At 40.9% G+C, this 24,368-nt stretch overlaps 2 protein-coding genes across 2 annotated transcripts in view; one reads left to right on the plus strand and one right to left on the minus strand.

The window, feature by feature from the left end:
• The window catches only part of SPATA22 (spermatogenesis associated 22), a 48,174-nt gene extending 38,280 nt beyond the window's left edge, over nt 1-9,894 (plus strand). Inside the window, exons 7-8 of the mRNA XM_083172423.1 lie at nt 6,150-6,247; nt 9,296-9,894. Of these exons, the coding sequence (XP_083028549.1) occupies nt 6,150-6,247; nt 9,296-9,487 (290 nt within the window). The 3' untranslated portion in view covers nt 9,488-9,894. The remainder of the gene's footprint in view (nt 1-6,149; nt 6,248-9,295) is intronic.
• A 5,337-nt stretch (nt 9,895-15,231) lies between these two features.
• The window catches only part of LOC146059841 (LHFPL tetraspan subfamily member 7 protein-like), a 188,240-nt gene continuing 179,103 nt past the window's right edge, over nt 15,232-24,368 (minus strand). Inside the window, exon 3 of the mRNA XM_083172425.1 lies at nt 15,232-16,694. Coding sequence (XP_083028551.1) covers nt 16,468-16,694 — 227 coding nt within the window. The 3' untranslated portion in view covers nt 15,232-16,467. The remainder of the gene's footprint in view (nt 16,695-24,368) is intronic.

Genomic DNA, 24,368 nt, shown 5'->3' on the forward strand with positions numbered 1-24,368 from the left:
CTTAAAGGGGGCACGATACAGCGATATGCATGGGGAGGAGTACTGTATATACAGTAGGCGGAAAATGATACACGCAACCCTCTACTTATAACTACGCTGCCTAAAGGGCCACAATGCAACATGTTGCTGTATGACAATTTCATACACATTACATATGTAAGGAAAGCATTATAACGTGATGTTTTGAAATGTGACTCACAAAGCATACACGAACTCCAACAGATACCAGCTGACAACACTCATCATTGGAATGACAGGTGCACACATTTCACGATGTAGCCCACAATGCTCCACAACCTGTGTAGATACATATACGGGTGATTGATCAGGTGCATTGAGACCTGCGTAATTTAAGCGGCAATTATCGGCGGGAAATATCGGCGTAAATTTGCATCTACCTTGCGGGGAAAAATATACGCCCCCTTGTTCGTGGCGGGAGATTAACATATAAATATTCAGTCAGATGCAGCCCACAATTGCTGCAAACATGTCTGACTCTGACGATTCAGCAGCAGAGGACGCTCTGCAGAGAGCACAAGCCGAATCCATGCTTCAAGCATTACAGAAGAGGGAAGAGGAGCGGAGAAGGAGGGCCCAAGAGAGGAGTCGCCTGCAAGATCAAGCGGGCCCCTCAGTAACAGGCCCTGGTGAACCTCCACCAGCTCCACAAGGGCCAAGCAGCCAGCCAGAACAAGAGGTTGCATCTCTCCAAACAGGTGTGACCCAGCAGGTGCATGGTGAGAGAGCTGGGGCCACCAGAAAACGTGCTGCAACATCTAGGGTGATGACTGAGCAGGATACCACCACCAGAAGGAGAAACCCTGCATTTGTAGAGGCCGAAATGCGAATTCTCGTGCCCAGGGCACGCGAATGGATTGAATTGGCAACCAGGAAGCCAGGTGCCAGTGCAAGGAGAAACCTTTGGGACAAGATCACAGAGGAAGTGAACGAGGTGTCACCAGTGGTCAGAACTTGGGACGCGGTGAAGAAAAGGTTAGTGTGTTTGTCAGGGCAATTTGTTCAGCAGTCTCCAGCAGGAACTGAGGCCCTTATTCTAGTTCACTCTTTCTGGCCAAATATTTCTTAGATGGACAAAACCATGTGCACTGCAGGTGAGGCAGGTGTTACTTGTGCAGAGATAATCAGATTTGGGTGGGGTTTTACACCTGCCTCACCTGCAGTGCACATGGTTTTGTCCATCAAAGAAATATTTGGCCACACATGGCACAAAAGATCACCCACACTAGGAAATGTCACGTAGCTAGGGGTACCACCTAGTCCCTTTAATTCCGGACACATATTAATTACACAGGTTCTGTGGCTGGCTGACTTCAAGACTCCACTTCACCTAATTTTAAACTGCCACAGAACCTGTGTAAGTAACATGTGTCCAGAATTAAAGGGACTAGGTGGTAACCCTACACGTAGCACAGTGGTGCACATATCTCATGGTGATATTTGTATTTTTAAACTTGTAGGTGGACTGACTTCAAAAGTGCCCTGAAGAGGAAGATGACTGACCGGTACAACCACAGCATGTCCACCGGGAGCGGTCCTATGCCTGACCATTTGGAGTTTACCCCCCTGGAGCTGGACTCCTGTGACGTCATCGATGTGGGGGAGATCAGGGGGATCTCCAATATGGACAGTGAGCTCCCGGTGGAGGTCTTTGCTGCTGCTTTTGATGGTAAGTCACAGTAATGCATTGTATTTAGAAAGATATTTTTTATTGCGTATGTGATGGTGACATTGTTTTCAATTCTTATCCTAGCAGAAGCAGAAAGTCAGGATGTACCGGCAGCATCGGCCTCTGCAGAGCCACAGGTGGAGCAGGTGGTCCAGCCTCCACCAAGACGTCGCCCCCAGCCCCAGCCTCAGGAGACATTGAGTGAGAGCCTGTTGGTGACGCTGGACAGGATCGAGCAGCAAGGGGTGGATGCTGCGATCCGTCAGCAGCAGGTGGCGGATTTTCTGGCGGAGTGGAAGGCCACAAACCAGCTGCAGGTTGAGGCGTTGAACCGCATTAATGAAACTCTGGCGGCTGGCATGCTAAGCATTGGCCAACACCTCAGCCGCCAGAATGAACTTATTGCGGAGCAGCTGTCCACCGCCAGGTCCCTAAGGGACAATCCCCCATCTGCTGCCCCACCCCAAGCTGCTCCCCAACCTTCCACCTCGGCTGACCCTCCTGTGGCGACTAGGGGAAGACGCCGAAAGCCAGCTGACCCAAAGGCCCCTGTCCCCAAGGCCCCATCTAAAAGGGGCAAAAAAGGGCCCAAATGAGACCTGGGTCACTTCCTCTGTGGTTGTAGGCCAAAGGTTTAAATTGCACTGGACATCCGCTTCCTGAGTTGCCCATCGATCCATTTGCGTGCCATGGGCATGAAAGTTCGTATTTTGACCTCTACAAATGCAGGTTTTTTTTTTTTGGTGGTGTGTATCTTGCTTAGTAGTCACCCTGGTTGTTGCAGTACGTATTCTGGTGTCCCCATTTCTTTCACCATTGCATTTGCAGGGTAACACATGTTTGGAGATATGCAACCTCTTGTTCTGGCTGTTTTATTATTTGTGTGTCTATTTTATTTGTTTTTTTTTTTATTTCTCACATTAAAGTGTCAAGCTGTGATGCTGAACAGCAAATAAATTTATTTTACAAATTAAATCTAAATTGTGGTATGTGTCATTTCTTGTGTGAAACAAATACTAGATTTATGTGTACTTACTGACCAGGGTATTTTTGAACATTTGTTGAAGTGTGGTGGAAGTTTCCCATGTGTAACCCTCTCCATGGCCATTCCCATGTTCCTATCCAACTTTTCCCTGCTAATTAGTTTGTGTCAGCACATGTGCAGAGCAACTTAATAGGTGAGAAAGCAGTTTGTGTGCAGGTGAGGTAGCTCCTACAGTAGTAGGTAAAAGCAGGTCCAGAACAATGCTTTCCTCATGGAGTGGGTGAGGCAGACAAACAAGGGTGAAAAGGTACATTTGTGTAGGAATTCATATGTGTCCTCCCTAAAAAAAGATGTGTGAATGGGCCAAACATGATAAATTAGCTTGTGAACAAACATGCATAACTTTTAAAATATATATGATTTGACAGTGTCATAAGCAGATGTAGGAATCCTTTGTTAGAGAGATGAGAGTGCAATAATGTGATTGGTGGCATCTTACATCCAGAGTGTAGTGAAATCCAAATCATAGCAGATGAGATAGTGGTACAGGTCATAATTTGGGGTACTATACAAAGATTGTGTTGAAAATAGTGGTCATGTGCTTCAAACATTGCAGAAACATCGTTTGTAGGTGTTAGATGTGGTTTATGTTATTGTATCCTAAATACAAAACCTATGTTAGTATTAGAGTGAACACGTTGACACATGTCGACTTGTGTAGATTGAGTGTGCTACTGCGTAAAGTCTATGAAAGCAGGTAGTGAATGTGTCTGTTTATCAAATACCTACCTTAGCGTATAAAAAGATTCTTACCTTAAATTAAACAAACCTTTAAATGTGGAGAAGTATAGAAACATAAGCTTCCAATGTGTTTGCGTGCTGCATGTGTGGCTTGCAGGCAGTGAAATCATGGTTTGGAGTTAATAGACTGCAGCATTGCTTATTACATTCAGGTGTATGTGTTTAAGTACTAATCAGCGTTAATTAGCCAACTCAGGCGCACGCTGGCAAGCGGTATCTGTAGGAGTGGTTTTAGCTGGCGGTTGGCGGCCGCCTGTTTGGTGTCCGAAACGAACGGTGCCTTAGTCGATCGTGCGGTAGTAGCACCGCTCATTTCTGGTGCACACCCCCGTGTACGCCCATATTTACGCCCATTTTCCCTCATTATTTCGGCCGCTCCCATCAACACGCCCCTATGCCGCCCCATTACCCGTACGCTCGCGTACAGGTTTTTTCGCACGTTGAGACAACGGCCGTAAGCGTTGTGGAGTGTTCGCGCCGGCGCATTAGCGTATTTGCACATGCGCAGATCGTGAAAAACCCCGGGACGTACGCGTACGGCCCGGACGCTCCAAGCAGAATAAGGCCCACACACAGAGAGAGAATTGGAGATCGTTGCTGTATATCATTTTGCGCTAAACCGCAGTATGTGAACGCTGCCCACTTCCCCTGATATTGCGAATGCGGTACCAGCATGACATTGAGGTCTAATACAATTATTTTATATTATTTGACATGCACAAGGGGAGAATTGGAAATCGCTATTGTGTATCACTGTGCACTGTAGCCGCTTGCCACGTGCAATATGTAAGCGCTGCCCGCTTCCCCTGATTTTGGGAAGTGCGGTACCAGCGTGACAGTGGGATGTAGGACCGTTACTTTAATAGACACACACAAGGGGAACAATAGACATTTCTAAACATTATCCAGGTTGCATTCCTATATTTAGGCTATCCTACATCACGCGCCTATGCGCATTTAACCGGCCATGCCGGCTTCCTCAGGGCCCTGAAAAAATGTCGATCTAATGTTTGTGTCAACTAATGACCCTGTCAACCTTCAGTCATCTCGACCGTTATGCATGTCGACCTTCAGTGATTGACCTAATGCTTGTCTATCCTATAATCCATCTAATATGTTTGTTGATTCCTGAGATCAAGGATAATAGGCCTGATTCCGACCTGTTCGCGAGGCTGCGTATGTTTGCAGCCTAGCGAACAGGTAAATACTGCCCTCCCCGCCGTATGAATCCCCACATTTGCATGGGAGGGGATATGTAAGCTTACACATCCCCTCGCATGCGACCACACGAGCGAAAAATCATTCAACGGTCACAGACTATCTAATTTTTATTTTCCCGGTCACAAATAAAATAGTCTAGACTGCCTCTTATTTCCAACAGAGATGGTTGAAAAGAGGGCAGGCGCAGATGTCATGTGATGTCAGCCACCCTCCCTGAGCAGGGAGTTCCCCTGCACCAGCAGGCTGTCCGACCCCTTTCCTCCCCTCCCTAAGTGAATGCCACGTCGAGTGTGATACTCGCCAAAGGCGTTCACACAGGGGGTCTGCACATGTGTATATTTGCATATCCACATGCGCAGACCCCCACCATCGGAAACAGGGCCGAATTCGGCCCTGACCAAGTAAACCTCAATCAGGCCCAATGTGTTTTCCTGTTTATGGTTATATTGCAGCAAGTGGCAATTTAACTTTGTCAATTTGCTGGTTACTGCATTAATAATAAGTTAAATGGATGTTTAACTAAACTCATACGTATTACAATACAGTATATTAAATGTTATTATTTGAAAATGATGCCCAGGAGCTACTTCACAGGATATGTAGTTCCAAATAGATACAGTAAAAATAATAATGTGCTATCTATTGTGTTTCTGATCTGTGTGCACACATTTGTATATGCTTTTAAAATGCAGCCCATTGCCAGTGTATACCGTATAATGGAATTGTGATCCCTATTACTGTAGGTCCTGCAAACTCAATGACTTAAAACAGGACAAGCTTTGTAATGAATTGAATGTAGACCTTAAGATAAAGTACTCCAATAATTTTGTTTTCTTCTGTTGAGTTTTGGGTTGTTCCACCACCAAAAAACCCTGAAGGTGCCCATACATTTGAAAGATCTGTGATTTTAAGCTGTCCCTTAAACTCGCCGTCAGTTCTGGACAAAATATTTCGTACAAAGAGTACATTTTGACATTTTGAAAATTTGTCTTAATATTTCAGAAAAATTTGAACCCTTTTAATTGTATGCACGTAAATTTTCGGGGCTGATCTGCGTTGTTGGCGCATGCCACTGACATGTAGGTGCATGCCGTTGTTATTCCCCCGGCGACCGCACTCCGCCACTGCTCGCCCCATCAATCGCCTGGAAGCCTGAACACCCAAACACTCGAGCCCCCAAACACACCTGAGCACCCCAATACCTGAGGGCTCAAGCATGTCCAAATACCAGAGCGACTGTATATCCGAGCACCCAAACAGCCAAATGCATCAGAACAGCTAAGCGTCCAAACACACCGGAGTACCCGAACATGCTCGAAAGCCCCCATGTCACACACCAGTTAAAAATATCACGTCACACAGAATGAATATTTGCCAGAAAGCAGAAAACAGTAGCTATAGATATGTGAGCGTGTTATTGAAGATGCCTAACTAGATATGTACCTGTTTCTCTAGCCACTCTTGACTCTGCTGTAACGTCAGGTGATCATGGATCAAAATTATTTATTTTAAGAGAAGGCAAGAATCATATTCAATGCATATTCTTTGAAATTGTAAGTAACAGCAACGTTTTGTATTTACATTGTAATTTTGCCCAGTAGAACCTCTGAGTTATAGGGTTGATTATATCTCAACATTAAAATGTTGACATGATCAAATTATCAACGTTGACCATGTCAATGTTCATCATATAGACATGAATAAAATGTTGTCCCTGCTGCTCCTGATGGTCTGCAGTGGCTGCAGTACGGCATCCGGGTCCCGGTGGTTGCGTGACTATCGCTTCCGGGTCAGAGTTGCATTCCTCTGGCATTCCAGTAAGTGAGTATCTTACCCCCTAAACCTACCTCCCACCCCCCTCCCTTGCCAAACCCTAACCTACCCCAGCAACCTAATTTAAATGTCAACATTCTGAGAATGTTGACATTTTGCCAGTTGATATTTTAACAATGTCAACATCTTTTCTACAGTTACAATAAATAGCCCCTCTTAACTTACCATGTTGTGTGAGAATCTTCTAGCTTCAGGCATATTTTTTGCTTCTTTTGTACAGAAAATTCATGGATAACTGTATGTGACTCTTGAAAAATAGATCACATGTGTTAGTTATGAACATGTGGAGTGGGTTTTTGCGACTATGATTGTTTGAAGTGTTGGTGAGAATGGTGGTAATTATGGGAGAGGAGTATGGAAGCTTTAAAAGAAATTGAATAGACCCAAGAGCAATGTCCTTTAAGATGTTGAAGATAGATATCTTCCTTCAAACACGCATTTCATCCACATGATAATCACAGTCTTGAAACATGAATGTGACGTGAATATGTCCCATTAGTGTAAAAAATATAAAGTTTTCTTTCTAAGGGCCAGATGTATCAAGCTTCAAAAAGTGATAAAAGTGGAGAGTGATAAACAGCTAACCAATCAGCTCCTTACTGTCATTTTTCAAACTCAGCCTGTATCATGGCAGTAAGGAGCTGATTGGCTGGTAGTTTATCAATCTCTATTTTATCTCCATTTGATACATCTGTCCCTAAGTGACAGATTTGTTGCCAGAACTGACCTCTTTTTAAATCAATGCATTTATATAAATGGCCCTTATTCTGATCTGTGCGGCCGGAGCCGCATACGTTGCTCCGGCCGCACAAACCAATCCCCGCCTACAAGACGGATCGCCACGGCCGTCCGTACGCGGACGGCTGGCGATCCGCATGAAAAATGGTGGGGCGTACGCCTCCACCATGGTGGGAGCTGCCCCCTGCATTCGATGGTCGACGACCATCGAAGGCAGGGCCGCACGCTCCACCAGCTCACGCAAGCTGAGACCACACGGACACTTGTCCGTGTGAAAGCTTGTTTGGGGGCGGAGAGCTGACATCCGGCGATGTCAGCTTTCCGCCCCCATCACTGGCGTCATAGCCTCATTACCATGCATACGCCCCGCGTTTGCATGGGAACGCCCATGAAACGCTGGGCGTATACATAGGTAAATGAGGCTATCAAGCCCCTCACGCCCCTATACGCCCCCTTTGCGGCGTATAATTTTTGTGTGCGGCGATTTCGCCTGCACATGCGCAGAGTGACCTCTGCGCATGTGCAGAGTGAAAACATCGTCGGTACGGCCGCACGCGGGCCGTACCGCACAGATTAGAATAAGGGCCTATGTTATGTATGTTTTAAGGTTAGAGATATGTAGAGATACCCATCACACAATACCATCAGCAGTGGAAGTTCTCTCAACCAAGGATTTTTTCCATGAGGCAGACACCTCCCAAATAGGTGGCAATGTGGCATTTGCAAATAACTTTCATTACCCTTACTATGGGTGTATAGGTAGAATTGCAGCCTATTCCAATATGAGTGCACGCTCAGTAATAACATAGACTCAGGGGGTCGATCCTATTATCCCCGATGTGTGCGGATGATTCGCCGAGTGTGAATCATCACGACACCGGGCGGACTTTACGGTGTGCCGAATTCGCTGAAAAGTGCTCGCACCTCCATATTTATGGGACTGCTTAGACATGGAAATGTATCTGGGCAGTGCGGCCATATACAATGGTCTGACTCTGAATATGGGTGACAATCCAAAGTTTTAAAGCACACTATGAGGGAAATTTACTAAGATGGGAATTCTGTATCACATGAGATGTTTCTATGGGCAACCAATCAGAATCTACTTGTTATTTATTTAGAACCGTCTAGAAGATAATAGATAGTATCTATCAACATCCCATCTGAAATAGAACTACCATGTTAGAAAATTTCCCCCTATGCATCTGCACCTGTGGCAGATTTACACACGGCTCTAAGTTAGGCCTAAAACAAGCTTCCATTCTTCATTGAAAATATGAATATAGCATGTTTGTGGAAAAAAATATTGTGGCTAGGTTATAGTTTTTCTGTGATACCTCTGGGCAAAAAAGAAGGCAGTTCTAAGGAATGGCTATACTTCAAGTTACAAATCAATTCACACAAAGCCTAGCATTAATTGATCAGTGTGGAAGTCAGTCAGTTATTACAGGAACTCTATTGACCCTTTCATTGGTTATCCCGAAAATATTCCGGGCTATGCCTTAGTGCGCAGACTGACAAGCCCGGAATTCTCGGGATTGCCGCTGGTTAGATCCGGGCAGTGCCGATGAGCTGATGGCTAAAATCAGCTTCAGCGCTGTCCGGCTCTGGCTGTTTGGTGGCGAGGGCCCCCCCCCCCCCCCGCAGTTGTGTGACAGTCTATTAGACTTTAGAATAACAGACAGCCAATTAAAGCTGCATTGCCACTTATAGTGGAGAACAATGTCAGTGATTGTGGCTTCTTAGTCTTCCTTATGCACCCTCCAACTCATCAACTAAACCCTGCTTTCCCGACGGGTCCATGACACTAACCACAAAGTGGTGAAACACAGCTCAACAGACCCTCTACTCCAGTACAGAGACAGAAATTTAATTTTCCGACCCCTCTTTAGTTGACGGTGCAGCATTCAGTAAATCTGCCTATTCTTTTTTCGTAAACTTTTGGATGTCATAAAAGCATCATATATTTTGTGCTAGTACACCACACACTTTTGTATAATTTTCATGTGCATGAATATGTTTTTACTTAGGACCGTGACTTACCAAGACTAATCAGAGGACGACTGGTTAGAACAATGGGAAACTATGACAAGAAAAGAAACATATTCAAGTGTGTTTCTGTGAGACCTGCATCAGTAGACGAGCAACAAACCTTTAAGAAATTTATGACTGCTGCTGATAGTGAGATGGAGCAGTATGTTAATACACTGAATGAAAAGTAGACTTGTTAAATATTAATTTGTTAGTCAAATAAAGAAAAACAAAATATTTAGTGAAAATATAGTGTTGCAGAGCTACTGTGTGTGTATCTATATATATATATATAGATATATATCTATATATAGATATCTCTATATATAGAGAGATCTATATATAGATATATATAGTCTTAAGGCTTAGGAGTGTTCAGACATATATAGTGTTTTTTGAAACTATTAACAAGAATAAAATATTGACTTATGCACTGTTATCTTGTTTGTGTATTGCTACTCCTACTTCAGCAAGCATTAATGTTATCAGGTTAGTAGATATGTTATATTTTCTGTATACTGAACTATAAATGGTTTTCAGCTTAGCATATTTGTATGCCCATTTATTTGTAATTGAAAAATAAAGCGGTTTACAGTGATTGCTGCGCATTGTCTGCATTTCAAAATATTTAAATCACATGCAAAATGTGCTTCTGGTTGGTCTTATTTGCGGTTCATGGTTTAACTTGTGTTTATGGCATTCTTGGCCTACCCTCCCAAAAATAGCCAGGAGGCTCCAAAAAATTCAGGTCCCCCTCCCAACCCCAGAAGGAGAGCAAGCCGCCCGCATTTAGCTGACCCCCACAGAGCCCCTCCTTAGCCGGTCAAATACCACCATTCACAGCTCTTTAGGGAGGGGTTGGCTAAAATTACTCCTTAAAGAGCCATGAGTCACTGAATTTAATGTACTGGAGGTGGGGCATGATGACATCATGTTTCGTCCCCAGAATGGGCTTCTCCCAGAGAGAAAAGACTTAAAGTAAGCAAATATGGTTTTTGAACTTCTATGTTTTTACTGCATTACTTTTTTTCTGTGTGACTCTTTATGTGTATTTTATAAATACAATTGTTTCCTACTATACCTAACCTTAATATGCAATGATGCATCAGATGTCTGGCATGAGTGAGCCCTGCCATAATTTGTTTTCACTGTTTTCCTTTAAATCAAAATGCAATGAGACAAAACCACTTCATGAGACTACTTTATAATTTGCTATGACACTTTTAGACCTGTGTGCTACTGAGTCATTTTTTACACATGTGTAAAAGATTTAAAATTTCTGTGACTAAAATGCAAACATTTAAGTGGCCAAAAATCGCCATAAATCACAAGCGAATTCCATTTTTACTCGTAAAACCGCATTATATTACATTTGCGATTTGGGCAAAAATGTTTAGATTTTCAAAATTGCGACGATTTTGGAACCTTACCAAAAATCGTATCCTTTTACATGTCACCCATAATTTCAGTTTGCACTATTTAGAACAAAGTCAATCCAAATATTAATTTGAATAAAAAGTACTTTATTAGTGTGACAAAATCAATGAAAAATATATTTTAGTTAATTTTTTTTGTTAACATCATAATCCAAACATTAGAGTATAAATAAAAGGTAAAATAATAACACTTTTTTAAGACACTAAAAAGGAACGTGACTAATATATATATTTATATTTATATTTTTTTTACAAATATTCACTGAACTGTTGCAAACAGACAAATACAAGAATTGAAACAGTATTTTACAGAATGTACAGCATCTTGCAGTTAATAAACATCCCTGGTACATAATATTTTGTTCAATTGATCTTTAATAAAGGCACAGGATGGTTATGTGGCAACTTTTCCTTCGTAGATGTGAATCTCTGTCTGTTTATCACAGTCTTCAGTTGTTATAAGTGTCATCTTAAAAAATATCACAGCAAATAATGAAAGTAATTCTACGGCAAGGAGTAGAATATCCTTAAAATAGCCTATATTATAGTTTAACAGTTATATGATTATTTGCTATGGCATTTAAAAGCAGCCCCCCAATAGGTTTGTTTTTGTAAGACATTCCATGCATTTCCCACGTTAAAAGTAAGATTAACATATTCCTGTGTATTGATCTACATTAAAATTGTTACAGTAGCTATCCAATAAACAAATTCAGTTGTAAATTGATGTTAAAGTATGGCATTATAAAATTCTGTATTTTGGGTAATACCTCCAGAGCCAGTCCTGTTTAGAAAGCCAGCAGTTAAACATTTAATGAAAAGTGATTATTCTGTAAATTAGTAGAAATTCTATATGTTTAATTCCGATTGTTTCTCAGAATTCTCTTGTTCTATTAATCTAAAATGATTTGGAATTTTATATCACTTTATAGAACTCTGGAACAAATCACAATATATTTTTTTATTAAACAATAAATTATTTTTCTTTCAATTAATATCTATCATTTCAGGGAAAGGTGGGCAAATCGCTAATAAAAAGCATTCTCAACGCAAACAAAATATTATTCAGTGAAATTTTAAGTAAGCAAATCTCTTAAAAATGGTCCTTATGATCATATATGCCATATACTGTACAGTAGTCTTCAATTTATTGAATGAAAGAGTTTTAACAAACAATTAAATTAAATGTATAGTATGCATGTTATATTGGCTGTCTGATTGTTATCTAAGTGATTTACTGTATAGATAACATTTGTAGTATAATAAATAAAGTTTTACAAGTTCATTAGTTTTTATTAAGACAACCATTTTGAACAGGAATAAAATAAGAGCGTACTTTAATGGTGTGGTATTAATACCTTTGTTCTGAGTGAGCCCCAAGGGATGTATTTTGAAGTTCTATCATTGTAATATAATCAAATGTTTTAATTATGACATCCTGATACATTAGTTATTTAATATGTTTTAGAACTACTCTGCAAGCTATAAAATAGTGTATCACAGCAGTAATCAGCAAAACAAAAGTTAGCTTTTGGTAAAAAAAAGCAATTTACAGTCAGGTTGCACGCTTCCAGATTATCTGTTGCAAATTGCTGTAAAGCATGTTTTAGAGACCTACAGTACTAGTAAATAAGCATGAACATATTAAGAATAATAACTAATATACAAGTGTGGACGGACTTGGATATATTTGGGATTATGTAATGTTTTTGATGGAAGATGTTTTTCTGCACTCAAAACTTCCTGTCTTGTAGCTAGCACTCTGTTAAACAGCGAATGCAATAGAGTCATAATAATAATAGTCTGTCTCAAGTTCTGCCAAGGAATAGACATTTTTACATTAATTCTAAATTGTATTTAAAATAATTGAATATAATGAAATGCAACAGTCATTTAATATTGTGGTCTTTATCCTTATATGAAGTTAAGTATCATACACTGAGTATACAGTCTTCTAAATTGAGTTGGGTATTTATGAAAGGATGGAGAGAACTAATGCACTAACCAATCAGCTCCTGTTGTTTTTGTAAAAACACAGCTTCTTAAGAAGCTGAAGTGCCAGGAGCTGAAGTGAATATGCGAGTTAACACTGCTACTCAATTACCTATAGTCAGGGCTTAAAGTGGTCATGCAGAGATGGGGGAACTCATTTCTCTATGTCACCTAATTACCCCCCTCTCCCCATTCGGCAGAGACAGGGCCAGTGGTAAGGATTTTGACATCCCCTGCAAACTAGAATGCTTTTCTGTGAAATGACTGGGCCAATGTGGAGTTTAAAAAGTTCCACCTCACCTTTAGAGGTGGTGGAACTCAGTTCCACCCCATTCCCCCTCACTTTAAGCCCTGCTTATAGTATATACTATACCACAACCAACACAGAGAAGGTGCTTAGTTCAGGTGAGCCACTGCATCGCATAACTTCCCACAGTAGCTCCTGAGTAAAGATGATCGCGCACTGCAATGCTGTGCCTGGATGGCAGGTAAGGTAGCACCACCAGAAATCTACAAATTATTAATCTGGGCGTGTTTTAGAGATGGGTGCCCACTTTCAAATGTTGGCATACATTACCTGTCATGCTGTAATTCCCATTCGCATGTGTCCTCCCAATATATCCAAGCACCATTTAGGCTGGTCCAAGTCTCCCTGCACTTTCTGGTGGTTCTCTATGCTGGCAAGCAGATCTTCTTTTACCCTCATATATGTGAGCTATTATTACTTAGTAAAGTTATTGAACAGTGGCTGATTGTGCGATTCTCTTTTTTCTATATTTCTTCAGGAAGGAGGGAGCTGCACTACAGTTCAGTATATGGACTTATTGAACTGATTACTGTGCGCAGTCCAAACTAATCATTTATATCTATATATACTGACCCTGCTCAGTGTCCTGAGTTTTTCTTCTGCAAATCCGAGCGAGTGCTGTTGCTTCATCTCCCTCTACATTTCACCCCATCCAGCACCCCGGTCCCATATTCTTGCTACACGCTGGAGTGCCGGTTTTCATCACCAGCTATATATATATATATATATATATATATATATATAGACACCAAGATATAGAGAGCGCTAAGTTATGTTCCACCACCTGGTTGAAGTCTGATTTTACACTGCATATAACAATGTATACATAAAAGATTTTTTTAATAGTTGTATACATTGTTATATGCTGTGTAAAATCACACTTCAACCAGGTGGTGGAACATAACTTAGCGTTCTCTATATCTTGGTGTCTACATTTCTCTTTTTTGTCTACCGCTAACAGGGGTGACTTATAGAGTAGCTGCTCTCTTGTGGCGCACTTGGGGTCATCACCCACTTTTATTTATATATATATATATATATATATATAGATAGATATATACACATACTGTATACGTGTCCTCATACATCTAGCCTCAATATGCCACACAGCGGGAGTGAGCTCAACGGTACCGTGCAATTCTGCTAGTGTCGGGTGTCTTTTTTGGCAAAAAATTTGTCTTATTCGCATTGCTATGAAATGAGCATATGAATAGGAATGATACAGCATAGTATAGCATTTTGCATGCAGATAAAGCCATGGTTACACACATAATACAGGAATGCTGCATATCATTTTAATCAGTAAAAGCTACCTGTGCATCCTATTTGCATAATTTTTTGAATGAAAGCATTGAAATGGAAAAGTTGCATAAGAACATGCTTGGCGGTACCAAGGCACTGCATGGCGTGACTAGAAGGGCTGTTTAACCCTCTGAGTGCCAACGTTGCTGTGAGAGATCCTCAAAATATCTACTAAAAATGCCAGCACCGCTCACAGCGACTGTTCTTTTTTTGGGTGCAATATTTAACTAAACTTCAATTAATTGACTTGGCTGCATTTGTATTTATTTATACAAAAAAAAAAAAAAAGTTGCTGTGACACTGGCATTTTTAGCGGATATATTGGCACTGAAAGGGTTAAATTGCAGGGAGGCTAGATGTACTGTATGTGGACACATCAGTATAAATATCAATCAAAAACATTTTTGCTTTTCTACAAATCCTAAACTGGGTACACACTGGGCGTCATTTTGTTAATCATGAACAGTGTTGTTAACAATATATAGTGCAAGTCGCTCAGTGCGTACCCACTATATAGTTAAGGATGCATGCTCCCGTGCAGTGTTAATGACCCCCCTGTCATCTGTACATGCAGCTCAAGCTGACAATATCATCAGAGCCCGCATGTATAGAGCAGGGGGTGGGTGACATCACTGACAGATATTGTAAACACTTTATTGGTCAGTGTGTATGCACTATATTGTTCTCCCGCGCCAACAACATCAGTGTTGCCAGGAGCCGCTAAGTGTGTACCGAGCTTAAGAGTGCCATACATCCTAATACCATATACCATCAAATTCTTTGTCACCATAAATTCATGTACCTGTTGGGTGGAGCGAAGTATACTGCATGTGTGTATGGTTTGTGTGCATTATCTACACGGAAAAGGAATTATTTTAATTTCTCTTTTTTTGTGGGATTTTTTAAGACCACACAGGATGCACCTTTATTAATCATGAACTACAGCTTGCTTATTGTAATAAAAAATTGTACTATACAATTATAAATAGAAGATCTTGCTGGTTGGTAACTATTTGTCCCTATACTGTACATCATTTTAGATAATGTCATTAAACCAATCAATTTTTAAACCTTCGCAGGCTGCTTGTGAAGTTATGATTACAGATAAATATTTAATTATGTTTAGACGAGTCAGTGTACTGAAAACAAACTTGGCCCTAACTTTTACCTAGATACAAAGTCACTTGATTGCCAAGTATGACAAATATTCAAGCTAATGATGTGTTCCTATGTAATTTGGAAACTGAATAAAAGTACATTTTAATAAAAAGCATCATTATTATTTAGACTGGTTTGTATTGACATATATACAAAAGATCATTAGAATTGTGTCATATGGGAGCAGAGGACCAGAGTTTAGAAGAAATAAATACAGAAAAGTATGTTAGGGCTACAAGTCTATGAAATAGAACATTGTATTGTAAATACCATCTTGATACAAATTAGAATATAGCTTGTGTGTTATAAACAAAGTTTTACAGTTGTCAGAGTAAAATATGAGATCATAAATTTAGCAGGACATACACTGCATGTGTGATATTCAGTAATGGGGCCTACACATGGGGCAACTGTGCTGAGTGATCTTTCAGCACACAGCACTGCACAGCAATGTGTTATGACGATCTGACTAGCTTTATCCAGCATGCATGATCGTAATCGCCCAGTGATGGCGATGTGTGGGACTGTGCATCGCTATCTCTATGGCCCCTAGGGTCATTTTCTAAGCAATCCAGTGAAAATACGTCAGATCGCTTAGAAAACCGGTTGAAATTGTCCCGTGTGTAGGCCCCATAAATTATGTAAATTAGACTGAATAAATCCATAAATTAAAAAATATATCTTTCTTCCAGCAAAGATTTTGTATTTCATTGGAAGGAGATGATTAGGAGGTAGCCACCTTTAAAGGAAACCGCATACAGTACTGTATAAACTAGGAAAGACTGGGAAAACCAAGAAAACAAAGTGACATAATGTTACTTAATCCCAAGGCTCTTATTCTATCATGCTTCAGGAAGACGATCAATGCGATATTTGATCTGACTTGTAAGTCTAGCTGCACAGCTACAAAGAGGCGCACTGTTACGTTCTGTCCATCCATTTTGAGACAGAATCCATTTTCTGCAAAAATAAAATACTATAAAATAGTAGGAAGTGGAGTCGGGGTCGTCTGTTCTTTTGGTGCATATTTAGCAAAGAATGGTAAAAACACAGATAACATGACCCCAACAATCGCAAGCATGTAGCTCCATCCAATTTGACAGTCTCCTGCATAGTATATACTTGAGTTTTCACAGTATTTTTTCACAGTAGTAGAATTGAGGCCGAAGGGATACACCAAGAGTCCAGAAGCCATAATGAACACTGCATGAAAAAAAAAAACACAAGAAGACATTTTTGGTTATGTATAGAATGCATTGGCAAGAGGTACATATAAATCAGTGGAACTTGATTCACTTGTGTAAATCTAAATATTGTTCTCGCACAGTAGCGGTAGATATTTTTTGTCTTGGTTTATTTTCTAAATACCATAATCATGAGACTGCTATCCAATGTTATAACTACAGCAGTAACATTTCTTGGGCACCAAGTGGTGTCTCTGAGGTCACACAGGACAGGATATAATCTTAATAATACAGATGAGTTTCTTCAGCCCTTTATAGGAGACGGTTTGAACTTGTGAATATATGCAAGGGACCAGTTTAGCTTTATGTTTGGGGTTTGCACAAGAATCACAGCAATATGCACTGTTATTTGAGCCAGACATACTGGGTAAAATTTCATAGGATGAGAGATTCAGAAAGTGAGAGATTTGGTAAGAAATCTCCAGGTTTTTTTAAAGCAGCAATCATTTACACTGCAAAATCAAACTGGTTTTGCAGTGTAAACAATTGCCGCTTTAAAAAAAAAAAAAAACATGGAGATTTCTTAACAAATCTCTCATGTTCTGAACTCTCATCCTATTAAATTTCACTCTCTATTTGATTGTCAATGGACAATTTATGGTTCTCACTATAAGAAACAGCATCCTCTGCCAGATAACTGATAGCTGGAAGGGTATGCGAAGACTTGTAGTTTCACATCATCCTCAACAATATGAAATCTTTGAAATTCTTAATCTGCATTCAGTATTATTAGAGCTAAGAACTTTGCTTAGTACCCCAAATTAGACATTCTGGATTTCTGCCTGTTTAAAAGTAAATAAAAATTTAAGGTGCCCATACACTAGTCTGATTTGGGACGATTTGACTCGATCCCGACGGCTGAGTCGTCTAGTGTATATGAGTTTTGTTTTTTTAAATCAGTAACAACTGCTAGTCAAATTTGTGTTAACATTTCCACAAAAGGTTAAATTGGTGACAGCATCTTTTTCTGTGCAATGCAATCACATATACTGCAGATGTTATGATTTATTGGGAAGCGGTCAATATGCCGGCGGTTGGAATCCGGGCGGTCGAGATACCGACGCCGGAACCACGACCGCCGCAATGCCGGCACTTTGTCCCTCTATGGGTGTCCACGACACCCATAGAGGGAGAACAAAATAGTGTGCCTGCTGCATGGCAAGTGCAGCGAGTCAGCTAGAGGGGAGATCCACACCCCCCCCCCCTTTGTCGGCATTGCGGCGGTCGGGATTCCGGCGTCCACTACACCCATAGAGGGAGAAGAAAATAGTGTTCCGGGCGTAGCATGGCACCGGGCCTGCTGCATGGCGAGCGCAGCGAGCCCGCTAGAGGGGGGATCCACATCCCCCCCTTGTCGGCATTGCGGCGGTCGGGATTCCGGCATCAGTATTTCGACCTCCGGGATTCCGACCGCTGGCATATCATACTGAACCCGATTTATTCCAGTGATTCCCAAACTCAGTCCACAGGGACCCTAACAGTGCATGTTTTGCAGATCTCCTTAATATCGCAATTGAAATAATTAGCTCCACCTGTGGATCTTTTACAATGTGTCAGCCTGTAAGGAACACACCCGTGCACCAAATAAGAGACCTGCAAAGCATGCACTGTTAGGGGTCCCTGGGAACTACTGAATTTTTCAAAGGATAATCTGAAAGGGGGATTTAAGTAGCTGCACTGCAGAAGACATCCACCAGGTGTCACTAGAGTACAGCAATTGCAGTACTAATTGAAGCTAGAAAGGTACAGGTCTAGCAATGTGTCCTGCAGGGTAAATGTACTTTTTTGTTAGTTTCAGTTTATTTACACTCATGTGCTTATTTTTGTGTGGTTTTATCCATTTCCTGTGTTTCTATTTCTGTCAATGCATGCTTAGAATGTGAGGAGACCTTAAAATTAATTGAAAATCAAATAAAAACAATTCAAATACACTGGGGATTATTTGGGAGTTCTATTGAACATGGGATGTTGCTATGGGCAACCAATCAAATTATATCTATTACTGTCTATAAAGGTGCTAAATAAATAATAGATTTTATAGTAGATTTTGATGGGTTGCTATGGGCAACATCCCATCTTCAACAGAACTCCCATCTTAGTAAATAAACCCCAACAGTGTGCTACATGTTACATAGACGCCTGTTTATTCCAGGTATTCAATCATAGTTGCCTACCCTCCTGCTTTCTGCAGGAGACTCCCTGAAATAGTAGCAATCTCCCTGACTCCCTGAAGAGTCTAGCAATCTCCCTGATTTCACGTAAACCTTATTAGGCAAGTTTTTTCAAAAGTAGGTTAAATTGCATTTGGAGTTTATTGCATAGGCATCACATTTTCTTATCATGTATATTGTGCTGAGTTGCAAGAAAATAAAAATCACAGCAAATAGTTGCAAACAAATAAATCCAATTTTGCAGACAGCAATGTTATTACAAATACTAGCTAAATTTCACAAAATATATAGTTAATAATGTTAAATATAAATATCCTGCAACAAGCATTTAATTATATTTGCACCCATTCTGTATATGGTCCTAGCATATTGCAACATTCTACTGCCAACTATAATCTCCCTGAAACTAGTTTTCAAAGGTAAGTATGCCTTTAATGCTTAGGAAGCAAACCCTTAAAAAAGCCTTAATGCATTGAGAGTACATAGGCAGACTCAGCATTTTTAAAGATTTACAAGTCTTTGATTTTGGATTTTATAGCCTTCAAGACTCAGTACTTCATGCAAGCCTATTAACCATCATTGCTCTCTTCACAGCTACCGTCTCCCGGTCCACCCTCCTCGTTACCATAGGTATATGCATGGGGCGTTCCTGGTGTGTACATGCACACACTAATGCCAGGCACCCCCCACAACTGGAGCTACCTGCTCATCAGAGAATACAGAGCAGGGCGGCACTCTCCAGAAACTCCTCGCACCCCTCTATGACAAGAGCTGTTTCTTAAAAGAGGAAGGAGCTACCCGTGACAGATACTATATATTATTTTCTAGAAGATACTAAATTAATAAAAAAGTAGACTCTGATTGGTTGCCCATAGCAATCCCATATGAAATAGAACTCTCATCCAAAATTGCTCGATCCATTCCAAAATTATTTTGCCGGAATGGATCCTGCATCCATTATTCAATGCAGCAGCCAAATCGGACATCGGCTTTGTCACCCGGGGACAGGGTGAGCGCGGCAGCAGTAGGCAGGAGGAAGCAGGAGCCAGGACAAGGCTCTGTTAGCTGCTCTCACCAGGCCCTGCGGCGGTGGGTACAGGAGGTGGTGGAGGGTACGGGAGGGTGTGGGCGTTGGCGGGAGGGTACAGGCGGCGGTGGACAGGAGAATGGCGCCATGTAAGCTGTTGCTACTCACCCGGTGCAGTCCTCCCTACCTCAATCCGGCATCCGTCAATCCATCTGGTTTTCGGCATGTCTAAACATTTCGACATGCTGAAAAAAAACAGATTGCATTGAATAGATCGGAACCCCTTCCAATATATTCATTGTCGAAAACCGCCGCCTTATCGGCAGAACAGCAGTTTCGACATGCATTGAATATACCCCAAATATGTATATATTAGAAAATAAATAGAAGTATTAACTACTGAATTTAGGGATCCAAATGCGTTATTAGGCTTCTGTATTTTATGTGTGGTTACTTTTATGTTGTCTCCTAGGAAAATGGTGGAAAAACACAAATCTGTGCCTGGCTATCCTTTATGTTAGCCATGAGGAAGACATGAATGCATGAGATGCATGTTCCATGCATTTGTTGTCAGCCTCTCCCTGGGCTGCTGTTGTGACTGGCTGTCCCACTGCAGTTGTGATGTGGTATGATATATAATTGCTGTGCAGTCATTTCTCAGAATGCTCTTTGTTTTCTGGATGAGACAACAAAGAGAACAGAAAATAATATGATAAGAAAGAGCAGGACAACGTGCCCATTCACTATAGTACAATTATAAATTGAGTTCTCTTCATCAAACGCCAGACAGGCATTTACTGAAGGTAGGAATCTGCTACATTCTTGGACATTTCCCAGTAAATGAAGACTTTGCCAGTAGTCCTAGGCATTGTCTGCAAGATAGTACAACAAAATGCAAAAAGAGTCAGTTGTATTCCTACAACATATTTCATCTGTCATCACTAGCACATTATTCCCTTATGAATTCTTTATCCTTGCATTGCAAGCTAGACTGTTTGCCCTTGTACGTATAATACACTAGTGCTAAGAAAAGCAAATACTGTAAGACAATTCTATTTGCCAGTTTTATCACTGAAAGCATATGGGGCAGATGGTGCATTTGAAATAATGTGAGTTCGTTAAAGGGCAACAAACAGATATCAATTTTAAAAAAATCACAAAGGACCAGATGCGCTAAGCTTTAAAAGTGATAAAATGGAGAGTGATAAATAACCAACCAATCAGCTCCTGCTTGACATTTTTCAAACACTGTGACATGACAGGTAGGAGCTGATTGGTTGGTTGTTTATCATGTTCCATTTGATCACTTTTGAAGCTTAGTGCATCTGGCCCTAAATCCCCTAGGGTTATTTACAATTTGTGGAGAAGTATTTTATGTGTGAAGAGTAGGCACTTAAAGTACGTTGGGCAGGCCTTCTAATAGGTGATTATGTGCAAAACTGCAGCTTTTTGTGGTTATTAACATTAACGAGCTCCACCATTTGTAATGAATAAGTGTAATTGATTATTTGATTCAAAATAGTGCTTACAACAACAGTATTTATGAAAGCAAAATCTGCGCACACTAGACAACATGTTGTTGAGTGCAACTTTATGTCTCGGAAGATGCGCGCTCCCGCAGATCGCCAACAACATCCTCCCTTGGCCCTACATACAGCACCACTGGGGGTTGTCATTAGTGAGGACCATGCTGCCGAATGCAGCATGACCCCCGCCATCACTGTCACTATGGCAAGTGTGTATGCACTTGCCAATGCCAGCTTCTGCATAGTGTCCCGCCGCTTCTGATCTCAGGCTGGGTACACATTTTACAGTGTGTATCCAGCTTCACTCTTTTCTTTATATAAACAAAACATGTATTTTGAGAAATGGCCGTTAGGAGCCGATTGGTGTATTATAACCTTCCAATTGATCACCACTTTATCACTTCACCAGTTTTAATTAGTCGGCCCCATTGTGCGAGAGATTACAGGCAGGGATCAGCACATGAGCGGTAAAGATCCTGGTTTGTTCATTAACCACCAGGTTACATTTACATACAACTGTAAATCAGTGCTTACATTTATTTTGTGAGTGCTTATTTCAACAAACCATGTTCGCACAACATGACATGACCATGTGGGTTTTATTTGGTCATTTTGAGTTGCCTTTGAAGATATTGTAAAGAATGATATTTTTCAATATCTCTATTTTCATGGGGTGAATTTATCCGAGGATATGGCAGTGGCGTTGAGTGGCAGTGTTGGCGTTCTAAATAACAGTACTCAGTAGTCAAAGCCAAGAGCAACAACAACTGATTTATTTAACGCTGTTCTGTATTACTAAAACAAACTATATTTTGTACACAAGAGAACTGGAATGTTTATACTTTGTAAATATGTCCAGATCACTATGCATTACACTCCTCTGCAGAAAACAATATTAAAAATACTTAGGAGGATGGGGGGGACTCTGTGAGGCATACATCAGTTTATAAGTCTGATACAGGCTGCTTGATCAGAGGGTGGGTGCATAAAGTATTGCACATACATTGCGAAGTGTTCTAATCCTGTTCTCCTACACAACGACATTCTTAACACTTGTATGTGGGTATAAATCAACTCTGATACAGAGATGCCCCAGATATGAAAACATTTCCATTGATTTTTTTTTCTTTTTTCAACATCACATAGTACGGTACAAAAAGTATGTGCTGCACATACTTTTTGTACTAGCTACACATCGCATTGCATGCACACTGCATGCACAAGGCATGCGATGCGTACTATTTAAGTCCCAAACGGATCCGTTAAACGGACCGTGTATGGGCAGCTTCAGGTTTGCCACACTTTTATGGCTTGATACATCCTTCCCATAGTCTCTTATGTACTAGAATTCTCGCTACAGATATTGAATTACTGTACCATCAAAGTAGGTTGACTACAAGAATAAAGAAGGCTACTGTACATCCTATGTTTTGGTATTTGACCATATTGTCTAACACTAATACAGCGTTTGTCATTAAGAGCTTTGTGCGCTTGAGTTATTATTGTAAGGGAAGAAAATCTTTTTTTTTTTACAGTAGTAAATGCGCCCATGACTATGTTGTGTGCATACACATGTGTACACCACAGTGAATAGTCGCAGCTCGGTAGTCATGGTGCAGTCATGGCGGTAAGCATGGCGCAGTAAGTGTGCTCATAATCTATACATTTTATTAAGGACTTCAAAAAATAATAATAATAATAATAGTCAAAATCTCCTGCCAAAATCTCCCCGTGTGTACACCCCTTAAGGGCTACATCTGCAATCCACCCAACCTACACTCCTTCACTTTACAAAACACCAAACTACCTTCTTGTTAGGTCGTAACCATGTCCTATGCCAGGAGTCTGGATGGGTAGAACTAACACCATTCGAAAATTGCCAAAATACTGTAGGAAACAGGAAAAAAGCTCTGAATTTTTAAAGATCCGTTTTTCTTTTACGAAGATGGAAAATTTGTTTATATGTCATTCTCTGTTAAGACAAGTATTTATTTTCTGAATGCACTACAGGAATGGTCCATTGTGTCTCATGAGAGAATCAGTATGATTTAACATTCTGTGATGTTCCTATGGTGAGTGTATTTCATCACTTTCAAGGTTACAAAAGGTGGCAGCAATTCAGATGAATGGAAGACGATGTAACTACACAATCACAAATATCCAAATAAATCACAGCATGACACAGTCCCAAATAAGAGAAAGGTATTTTGCTAGGTGGTTAGTGTGGAGCATTCAAAACGGTCCAATTACTTTACAATTGAAAAACAAAAACAGAAAATTGTGCCAGTATTAGAAGAAGTAGAAAGTGATGGTTAGTAAGTCATTACTGCAGTGCTGTGCATGTGGTAAATGTGATCATATAGAAGCTTTTGTTGAACTACAAGTCTCAAAATTTCTGCCTTAAAATACTTAACAATAGCTTGAGCATATTCGGGCGATGGATCAACAGTGTCTAGATCGACCATGTTATAGTAGACTACATCTGGTGAGATCAGGTATGGCCAAACTATGACCCTCCAGCTGTTGTGAAACTACAAGACCCATCATGCCTTGCCACAGTTTCACTATTAGTGAATGCTAAAACTATGGCAAGGCATGCTGGGATGTGTAGTTTCACAACAGCTGGAGGGCCACAGTTTGGCCATGCCTGAGTTAGATGCTTAAAGATAGTCGTTATTGCTTAGATCGATAGTAACGAAAGACGGGTGTGGTATGACACACCGACAGTCGGGATTCCGACAGTCATTACTCAGACGTCGGAATCCCGACTGCACAGCGGGGGGAGCGCAATGAAGCCCCTTTTGGGATTGCTGCGCTCGCCACGCTGCGGGCATGGTGCACTCGCCACCTATTTTACTCTCCCTCTATGGGGGTCGTGGACCCCCACGAGGGAACAGTCGGGATACCGA

The sequence above is a fragment of the Crinia signifera genome, chromosome 2 (genome assembly GCF_055691185.1).
Source record: "Crinia signifera chromosome 2, ASM5569118v1, whole genome shotgun sequence".
NCBI classification, from domain to species: domain Eukaryota; kingdom Metazoa; phylum Chordata; class Amphibia; order Anura; family Myobatrachidae; genus Crinia; species Crinia signifera.